Source organism: Zonotrichia albicollis, chromosome 14, assembly GCF_047830755.1.
Source record: "Zonotrichia albicollis isolate bZonAlb1 chromosome 14, bZonAlb1.hap1, whole genome shotgun sequence".
Classification (NCBI taxonomy): domain Eukaryota; kingdom Metazoa; phylum Chordata; class Aves; order Passeriformes; family Passerellidae; genus Zonotrichia; species Zonotrichia albicollis.
Window position 1 is genome coordinate 15,828,533 of NC_133832.1, and position 10,883 is coordinate 15,839,415.

A 10,883-nucleotide genomic window follows, 5' to 3' on the forward strand; every position below is an offset into this window, starting at 1 on the left:
CCCAGCAACACTTGGGACAGGCAAACCTTCAATCACAGCCTCATCACCAGCAATATTCAAATGAATTGTAAATACACCCTGTCCTTGCAGTGAACACCCCAGAGCTGCCCCTGGGGATCCTGTTTTCCTGTTTGGAGAGAGCTGTCTGTTCTTCCTTCTGTTCCTCGAGCTTGGATGGCATCACAAAGCATTTCCACAGCAGCAGAAGAGGAAATTCAGCTTCACAAGCTCAAAAAGAAATAAGAGGGGTAAGAGAAGAGCAATGCACACTGTCCCAGGCCCACAGCATCACCCCTCACCTCTGAGCCCCAAACACAACACAAACACCAACGTTTTAGAGAAACATTTATTATAGGGTTGCAGAATTTATGCCAATATAAAGTCCCTTAATAAAACTCTCAAGTTTATCAACTGCAGGACACTAACTCTTCATTCTTTTTAGACTGCAGCTTTCCAAAAAAAGGGAACAATGCTCTGACTGCAGCAGTAATGCTACTTGCTCATAAAAAGTTGATCTAAAAAGTTTTATATAAGCCCAAGTAGTTTAAGTTTACAACTACAGTCACGTTCACAAGTGAGCTATACCAGAACAGACCCTGGATAGGAAGTTACAGGATAAACCAAGTCATAACCAAAAATACTGACAAGCTTTAAGAGCAACTCTATCAGAATCTAACAACTAAATGCCACAAAACCAAACTAAGGGAGAAGAACTCAACAAAAGCTCAGGGAAGGTTCCAAATATACATACGAATTCAATACAGTAATTGCACAAAAAGAAACAGGGTAGTGTTAAAGGTTTCTGATCACTGAGCTTGGATTTTACATGCTGCACACATGGTCGTTAAAATAAACCTTTAATGAGCCAGATCAGGAAGGTTTTTGAGCCAGGATACGGAGTGCAGAGCTATTCTACAGAACTACACAAGATGTGCAAACCACAGATTATTAATATTAATCATTCTGTGAAAGTTAAGGTGAACATAACTGGTTCCAGCCAAGGAACTGGTTAACATTTTTATATATATATATTTTTCTGCCATTCCCAGATTACACTAAATCAAACACATTCAACAGATAAACTGATATTAGCCTTCTAAAAAAATCTTACTCAAATTTAAGTTTTACATGAGACAACTAAAAAGTTATACCAAGGATCAACAAAAGCTGAAATGGTGACTTTGTCTTCTGAAATACAAGCAATACACAGAAAATGCATAAGGCTTTTGATTATCACTGCACGGTTTAACTGCAGAAGTCGTTGTCTAATGCTGACTTCTCCAAGAAGGTGTGACCTGGTCACCTCCCATCTGTCATCTGTCACCTTTCACTGCTGACAGATCTTTGTCTCAACCACGAAGGAGTTTTCGAAGTGTCTGATTGAGTGACAGTTCTCCGCTGCCCGTTTCTGCACACCTGGGGACGAGAGAGGACAGAGGCTCAGTGAGGGAAGGGATCCCCAGCCCAGCCTCCCACCACTGCAGGACACAACAACCATTCAGTGCACTGAGCTCCTCCAGGCAGCAATTCCACCAGAGCCCGCTCTGGGGCTGTTTTCCACCCCAAATCCCTCACCCAGTGTGCATTTGCAGAGCACTTCACCTCGGGAGGATTTACCTCACTCTGGTTCTTCCTAACACTACTAAAGTGATTTTCTCTATTTTGGGACCTGCCAGCACTGGGTCTGACCCAGGCAGTTTACCTGTATCAGCTGGGGCTCAGTAAGAGACAGGAACACATCAGTCTCACCATCAAAGAGCTGCTCTCCTCAACCCTTCCATTTGCAATAATTCAGAAGGATTTAGTGTGTTTAATAAGCAGAGAATTGTTCAGATGAAGCAAGAGAAGCACCAGCTCTTAACCCAACCCCAGCAGGGCACTGCTTTGGTTTATAAACACCTAAAATCCAGGCTGTCCTTCAATGCCAAGGCATCAGGATGCAGGTGAAGTTTCCAGAGCCCACCCAACAGCCTGACCTGGGTTTCTCCCACACCTCCAAGTTACAACTCCAGGGAACTGACACAGCACCCGAGGTCAGTTTGATCTAAGAGAACACACAAACTCCACAAGAGCTGAGAGCCAAGGCAGCACTAGCTAAATGAGAATAAAAAGACTTTTTCAGGGAAGTTCCAGGAGCTCATCCATTGCAGTCTCATTTCTGTGACACAGCTCGTACACTGTGTGCTGGAAATGAGATGGGGAAGGCAAGGCAAGACTTGACCCTGAACAATTTTCTCCTCAGTTGGATCAGATTTCCCACCCTCTCCCCTCCACAGGCAAACAAGGAGAGTTACAGCACAGCAGCTGTACCAGGAAACGTTTTCCATTTACCAGAATCCTTTTGTACTAGTTCTCTGCAGGAATCTTTTACTCTGCAGCAAAGATGTCAACAACATGTTAGAGCAGGATGATTTCAGGGAACATCATAAACACTCTTCACAGAGCTGTCTGTAGACTCAGCAGCTGTCAATTTAGCCTTGTTCCCAAAATCATTCTCACAACAGCAGTCACACGCCTCTGCCTCCCATGAGGGCAGGGTGTTTAGTGTTCCTTCATGTGCCCTGCACAGAACCCCTCTGCTGCTCCCTCAGAGGGAGCCTTGCCTCCATCCACAACAGGATGTTGTGTGCAGCAAGCAGCAGATGCAGCTCCCGATGCTGCAACTGGGCTGAGGAAACTCTTGCCTAAGAGCTTGGCAGCCAAACCAGAGCACAGAGTCCTGACAAACCAAACATTTGCATTCTGAAAGGCTCTAACTGACAAAGGGTTAGCTCACTGTGTTTGGTGGGAGCAGCAAATATGAAATGCTTTGAGCTACAGTGAAACAAAATTCATGATGTCAGATTTCTGCCCCCCAGGCCCTGTCCCAGCAGTCAGAGCAGACACCTCAGCTCAGTCCCTGGCAGGGGGTGGCAGGAGCACACAGGCAATAAAGAACCAGAGCTCAGCAGTTCCTCTGGAGTGCTCTTCCTCTTTCAGAGAGGAAGTCTGGCATGCCCGGAGTTCACTGCTCAATTACTTTTTTTTTCAGAGCAAGTAAAGCAGAAGAAAATGTTTTTATTTGGTGCTCCTGTAACCCAGTTTTAGATAGGGCAAGGACAGAATAAGCTGTGCCTACAGAGACTCAAATTATCTGATGGATTATATGAATTTTAGGGTCAAACTAACCTATAACTTCAACCAAAAATTAGAACAGAAACAGACTTAAATTTGGTTTGGGCATGTAACCTGTAATTGTGTAACTGAAACTTTCTCAGCATGTTCAAATGACAGTTCACATTCAGACAGGAAGGGAAGGGAAATACCCAGCAGGGCCAGGAGTAACCTCAGCTTCTGCTGAACACTGAAATTCCCCAGATTAAGAACTCCCCAGGTTCAAGTATTTATCCCTTCCCCAGCTAAACAATACCTTGCTTTTTCCTGAGGGGAACTTACCCACGGTTTGGTCTCTGCGCTGGAGCCTGAAGGTCTCTTTGCCCACACAGAGCTGGTAGATGAAGATGCCCAGGTCAGACACGTTATCGATCTCCTCGGTCACCACCATCTCCTCACGCACCAGGTACGTCTGGGGCAGGTAGGAGCCAGTCTGGAAGAGACAAAGCCTGAAGGGACAGACTGCTGCTACCAAGGGACAAACCACACATTTCACTCTCTGCTTTGGAAGGGATTCAAGCAGCAGAGTTTCAATACCAACATACACTGAGCTCAACCAGGGAAGTTAAAAACTGACAGAGGCCATTTCCAACAGCTGCAGTCACATTCAAACCAAGCACAATTAACCTCAACTCTGCAAGCCTCATGTGAAGCATATGTAAATAGAACCTGGTCAGGTTTATCTGTACACAAAGTTTGCAGCTAAAAGAGAAGCAAAATATTGTGAAAGACTCCAGGTTTGAGGCAATGTAATTCTGATATAAAAAATGCAAGGCAACTACAAAAGGCTTCACCAGATGCTCCCAGCACTGCTGAGACAGCTTCCTACCCCCCAACTCCTAAAATCAGTGGCAGGGACATACACTTAAAACTGATCTTCGTGGAGCTATAAAAAAATAATGCAACAAGAAAACTAGACCAGGGGCTTCTAGAACCAGGTGTTAAGAGAGCCAATAATTTTTTCTTAAAGTCCATTTGATGCATGATAGCCAAGTATTGCATTTAACTGGGAAGCGGCAGCCAGCTCTATCAACTTGACCCATAAATCATCTTGGAAAAACACCAGTTTTAGTCACTGAAGAGTCAAATGCTTGTGGTGATCTCATAACTGCAGTGCCAATAACTGGGGAACAAGTTCACATTGTTCTTTTCAGCAAAACCCTCACGGGGCGAGTGAGCTTGCCCAGAGTAACTCTCAGGTTTAGGCTTTCAATCATATTTGGAGCTTTATCAAATTCCTTTCTAACAGCTAAATTTAACCTTATCTGCTGGTTGCTTTCAGCTCTCATAAAGCCAGGTATTAATAAGAGCATTAGGCATGAATCTACTCAACATAATATACACTGACAGCTGGCCTTAACTTCAGTGCAGTGACTGAGCCGGGGGATTATGGACTTTGATGGAGGGAGGACTGTTCTAGCAAGGGCCTGGAGTTCAGGAGCAGCACCCAGCACTCTCAGCAAAGGCAGGCTGTCAGCAGAACCCAGCAGCAAAGCTCCCACATACCGCCAGCTTGGCAAAGAGATCCATCAGATTCCTTGGAGGCATGACTATGGAAGTGTTCAGCGGGATCACGTAGCAGTTCCCCAGCTGCAGGTCCAGATACGCTGTCAAAAGCTGTTTTAAAAACAAGTTTTTAATTAGTCAGGGGACCTTTGATTAGAACACAATTCCACCAGGAGCAAGGCAACCTAAAAAGGTTGGAGATCACTCACAGCTACTACAAAGGTGATGCATTCAGGAAGTGCCCAGTGTAAGAACTGAACTGATACCACTTTGGCAAACCAGCAATAGCTTAAAAAACTTTCCTAGATAAGAGAAAGTTGAATATAAAAGCAGCTTCTGCCATAATTGTAAAGGAGTACAGTTTGTACTAACACAGAGGAAGTATTTAGGAGTATGATCTCATAATTGAAAAGGTCTAATTAAGCACAGTGCAAACAAAAGGTATCCAGCTGCTGATAAACAATGATTCCCTTTAAATAGTTCTTCAGGAAAAGTCTTAGTCCCTACAAAAATCTCATCAGCATTGCCACTGAGCACAAGAACTGTAGCAAGTAGAATTATCTGTTTATTCTAGCTGCATTGCCAAGGCTGGATTTACAACCAACCTCCGAGAGCTTTTACAGCTGACTGGGGATAATGTTAACACTATCAACACAGCTTTGATAGAAAAGTCAAATGAAAGCCACGCTCTCCTTTTTGCTTTAAAGGAACTCCATGCAACTCCATACAGAAATTACCACAGCACTGTCAGGTTCTAGGTTTCAGCTGCTTGAAGTGATTTTTCAATGCCCTTCTCCAAGACTGACACGTGTCTGCAATTCTACATTTTGCTGTGATGTTTTACTGAGTCCTTAGTCCCTTAACTCACATTTATGATGTTCTCCATTGACATGGGATTCTTTATCCAACAGCAAGTGGCACTTTCAGATATCCCATGGGCAACAACAGCGCTGCACAGCACTGAGATGCATTTTCTGGGAAACAACTCAGAGCTCCTGCCCACAGTGATGCACCACCCGAGCAGAGTTAATCCCTCTGTTGCAGAGGTCACAGGGTCACAGCTCTGCCACGCTTAACCCCACGGAGCAGCCTGTGCTGCCGTGAGCTCTGCAGCCCCGAGCCGAGCCCGGAGCCGAGCCCGGAGCCGCGGGCGCCCCTGCACTGACCCTGTCGAAGTCGTGCACGATGGCGGCCGGGTCGCTGTCGGAGAACTTGGGCACGGGCACGTCGATGATGGCGATGTTGTCGTCCTCGCGGATGTCGGCCTCCTCGGCGATGGGCAGGAAGTACGGCTCCACCGCGCGCTCCCGCGCCTCGTTCTCAAAGTAGCACATCTCCCCACGGTACACCTTGTGCTGGGACACAGCAAGGGCAGGGAATCACACAGCAGCTCCAGCACCACACAGCCAACGTTCACCTTGCTGCTGAGACTGAGCGCAGCTCTGGCACACCGAAAGGACACACACTCGGCGTGTCCTCATCATCCTTCTTTCCCCTCATCTTTCCAGTCTAGTGATAATCCATTTATACTTCTTTTAACCAATGCTGTTTAAATAAAAAGGAACTCTCAGATTACCTTTGGCATGAAGTACTTGTAGATGCAGGCTCCACCCACAACAACTCCTGCCAAGATGAAGGCCAGGCCCAGCAGAGTCAAGAGACATCTTCCAGATGAGTTTTCACCCCTGTGTGTGGCAACTTCTGGGTCCTTTAAATAAAGAAGGGGAGAACTGAGAAAGGGCAGCTGCTCTGGATTTAAAGAAAGTTCTTATCAACTGTTTCACTTTGATCCACTGTCTCCTATTTCTTCTAGGTGTGGGAATTACAGGTCAGCATCATAAAATAAAACACTCACATGAAACATTACTGCATCAGATTAAGATAAGTTTTCAAACAGCACCAAGAGTATTTTCTGAGTTAGAGGATGTTTTCTAGACAAGCCTTTGTCCAGAAACTATTTGAGATGCACAAAACTTAAATAACTGTAACAAAAGACCCTGTGCTGCAGCCACACTGTAGTACAAAAGGCAGGATTTGTACATCAAGGTCATTAAAGGCACACAGTGTCTTCAGGCTTCTTCCCAAAAGCCTCTTCCCCTCCTCCTCTCGCTGTCACGTGCATTAACATCACTTTTCCTCCCAAAGCTGGATTAGCAGAAGAAGCCAAGATGCAACTTTGGCTCTTGGCTGGGGAACAGACAACTGACACGAGTTACCAGCTTTTGGAACTTCTAATATGCACAAGCCAAGTCCATTATGAAGGAAAACGACTCGTCAGCTTAACACAGCTTCCAGTTATGCCAAATAAAAACAAGTCCCCGTGGCACATCCTACCTTGCAGCCTCAAAATAACTTTTCTCCTACCCAAATCTCAGGAAGTTTTGTTTCTAACAGCCTGGAACTTCTCTCTTTAGCTCAGCAGCTTGTTTTCCCCCACCCAATGTTCTCTCAAACAAAAGATGACTGCACCCATAGGAAACTACTCTCCCGGTGGTGGGAAGTTGTGCAATCCTCACTGCAAAGGCAGAGGTGGTGTCTGAAAGGAAAATTTAACCTTCCAGAGCTCCTGCAGCACCTTCCCAGACTTCCAGCTGCAAGCAAAGTGAAGAGAACAGCAGAAGTGCTGTCAAATAGCAAACAATCAGAAGAGACATTCCCTCCTGGAACCACACACTGGGCTTGAGTCTTTAAAAGGAAAAAACAAAACACAAAAACAACCACCAAACCCAAAATGTTTAGATAACCCCTATATTTGGTCAAGAATGTCCCTTTAATGATTCCTGACTCCAGGATTTAATAGCTTGCTTTCAAGATCTGCTCTTTGTCCCAGCCAGGAAGGAAGAAAATCGGGTTTCACAGTAAAAGATCTTTTCCTTTGAGGTGTTCCCAGAATCAGTGGCTGGGCTGGGCACAGCAGCTTCCATGGCCTTTCTTTATTTGGGTCCTGCAGAACACAACACATTTAGTGACCTGTGTTCCCAACAAGCGCCAGCATTATCACCAGGGCTGCAATATTCCCAAGCTCAGCAAGATGCAGCAGCATAAAAGTCAAAGCCATCAGTTATGCAAGTGCTGAAACAAACCCCAAGCTGTTTTGTGAAAGTCAATACTCCCACATTCCGCTCGCGCATCCTCCAAACACAAAAATGTTGGTTCAGCAGGACACAAGCTGCTACAATTGGCATGTGAAGCATTTGTTAAAAAAGAAACCAACTACAGAAACCTAAGCCAAACCCTGGTTTCAAGTCAGAGTGATGCCACATTGCTGTGGCACTGCGTGAAAATCCCTTTTCAGGGTTAAGCAGCTGTAAGATGGAGATTAATTCTGTTCTCTCCACGTTCTCCCACCCTCACCTCCACCTTGGAGCACCTTACTCATCCAGCCTGTCCCTACTTGAACACACCAGTCTGCACCAGTTCTGGCACTGCAGCCATCCCAGCGCAGGGCTGATGTCGACATCTAATTAGCTACACTTGCACTACACCTATTTCAAACAAAGCAAAGGCACTTGAGCATATTAAGCAGCAATGTGGGCAGCTGAACCTGAGAGGGAAGAGTTGTCAGAGCTGCTGAGAGAACACAATAGCAAGATTTTGCTCGAGCAGGTTACAAAACCTCTGCACAAAAGTAACAAGCAAAAGTCATCAAAAACCTACAAAGAAAATGCAGCTCAAAGCTGGAACAAGCAAAGCAAATGAGGGATAAGAGACAAGGAGAAAAATCACTTGTTTTAACCCTGCTGACAGCCCCGAAGAACCTGCAGGGAGAATATCCTGCAAGCTCAAGGGTTTGCTGCAGATACTCCAGGGGACTTTTATTGTGCTGTTTCAGCCAACATTAACCTTTAAGCTTATTTGCTCTGCACAAATATTCCAGCTAAAGAAGACATTAACAACCACTCCAACAAGTTTGTCTTGGAGTAAAATGATGAACTTGATGTTTATATGCAACTCCAAGCCCTGAAGTCAGAGTGAAGAGTTGTTAAAAACCCACGTATGTGTGTGCACACACAGAGAATATTCCAAATTGAGAGGAGCAGCTCTCATGAGAACAGAAAAAAGGGGTGTGCTTATTAGAACTATTCCAGTCAGAACTTTCACAGTACAGGGCTAGTAAATATATGTATAACCAGTTGCCTCGGGAATAGCTGAGGAGTTTGTCCTCAAGAAACTGGCCAGGCTAATGACATCTCCAAATTTTAAATCCTTTATCTACCTTGTTTTCCCACTTTCTCTCCTTTTGATCCTGTAATTGAATGCTACTGTATTAAATGTGCACGCATCAAACTGACAGCTCAGACGAGTGCACTGAGCAAGAAAATCACTCTGCATCCTTTCCCCTTCCAAAGGAAGGCTATTTCAGGTGAGCCTGTGTAGGCTGGGAGGGAAGCTGCTTTCCTGATTACAGCTTAGAAGGGAAAAAAAAAAAATAGAACGACAGTCCAACTCCACAAGTCTTGTTGTTTCTAAAATTTTCTTACTCTCCTATTACAAATAAACTCAGCCCATGCCATTTTCCCCGTCTAGAGCCACTGATGTATTTACCTACAGGCTGAGCTTCTTCTCCATCTGCCTAAAACGCAAGACACCTTCAAAACAAAATTCCCACAAATTGGGAAAGTTCCACTCGAGCCAGCGACGCGCAGCTCGCTGGGAAGGAAAAGCCAACCACAGGGTGCTCGCCTGGGTTTCTATTTAAAACCCTTTATGGCAGGTTTCTTAATTTAAGCGCGACACCGACGCCTCACCGCAGCTGCCGGGAGGCTCCGAGCGCCGCCGGGAGCGGAGGACGAGCCTCAGCCCGCTTTGTTTGCCTGGGAGGCGCCGGCCCAGCGAGCGCTGCCCGCGCCGGGGGGGCTCTGCCTGCGCTTCCCCGGCCGGCCCAGGGCCGAGCCGGGAGCTTTAAAGCGCCGTCAGGAAACGCGGCGCTGGCACGGGCCCAGCTCGACATAAACACCCGGTGCCGGCGCTGGCCCGGGGGTGTCACGGGACATCGCACCGCGACAGGGCTGCGGAGCGGGACGGCACCGCGGCACCAGGGCCCCGCGGCCGCTCAAGGCTCAGGGCAGTCGGTCCCTCAGCCGCGGGCAGAGCGCGGCGGGGCGGCCGCCACACGAGCGAGAGCCCCGCGGCCGCCGCCGTCTCCCCCGGCCGCGAGAAAATGGCGGCGGCTCCGTCTGCTCGCGCCCCCCCTCACACCGCCCCGCTCCTCCCGCCGCCGCCGCCGGCCGGGACACCCCTGTGCCCGCACCTTGTCGGCCACAAGCGCCTCGGCCGCCTCCTTTTTGGGCTCATCCTTGAGAGCGAAGGGCGAGTTGAAGGCGATCTTCACCATGGCGCCAGTGCTGCTGCCGCGTCCCGGAGCGGCAGCGGGGACAGCGCGGAGGGTGGGGCGGGGTTTGCAGTGGCCACGCCCCCAGCCCCGCCCGCGGGCACCGCCGGGAGCGCCCCCTGCCGGCCGCGCCCTCACACGGCTCCGTTCCCCCGTAGCTCCCCTCAGGCGCCGGGAGCGGGTTCCAACATGGAGAGTCGGGATTAGGGAGGCTGGGAAAGGCTTCCGAAACCATGAAGTTCAGCCTGTGACCGATCCCCACCTTGTCCCCAGCCCAGAGCACTGAGTGCCACTTCCCGTCCTTCCTTGGGCCCCTCCAGGGATGAGGAATCCACCACCCCCCTGGGCAGCCCCTTCCAATGTCCTTCCCATGGAGAAATTCCTGCTGCTCTCCAACCTGAACCTCCCCTGGCCCAGCCTGAGACCATTTCCTCTCCTGCCCCTGTTCCCTGGGAGCACAGCCCGACCCCCTGGCTGTCCCCTCCTTTCAGGAGCTGTGCAGAGCTACAAGGTTCCCCCCCGAGCCTCCTTTTCTCCAGGCTGAGCCCCCTCAGCCCCTCCTGGGGCTCCCTGGACTCCTGTCCCAGTGCTCTGCCCCTGCCATGGAAAGGATTTCTTCCTCACGTTGAGGTGGAACTTCTTGTGGTTTAGTTAATGGCTGTTGCTCCTTGTCCTGTCACTGGCACCGCTAAGCAGAGCCTGGCAGCATCCCCTGGCACCCCTCAGAGATATTGGTGTGGATTGAAGAGATCCCTTGCAACCTTCTCTTCTCCAGACTAACCAAGCCCAGCTCCCACAGCCTCTCCTCATCAGAGAGATGCTCCAGATCCCTCATCCTCTTTGTGGCCTCTGCTGAACCCTCTCCAGCTAAGCTCCTTGTCCTTTTTGTCCT

General features: G+C 48.3%; 1 protein-coding gene across 1 annotated transcript; it reads right to left on the reverse strand.

The window, feature by feature from the left end:
- Positions 1-332: 332 nt before the first annotated feature.
- On the reverse strand, positions 333-10,071 carry ITM2A (integral membrane protein 2A). The gene is made up of 6 exons (XM_005488211.3): positions 9,911-10,071; positions 6,236-6,367; positions 5,826-6,014; positions 4,660-4,770; positions 3,436-3,586; positions 333-1,416 (listed from the first exon to the last, which is right to left on the reverse strand). Exons 1-6 carry the CDS (start codon positions 9,992-9,994, stop codon positions 1,328-1,330), a joined length of 756 nt encoding a protein of 251 aa, XP_005488268.1. The 5' UTR covers positions 9,995-10,071; the 3' UTR covers positions 333-1,327.
- Between the last annotated feature and the right edge of the window lie 812 nt (positions 10,072-10,883).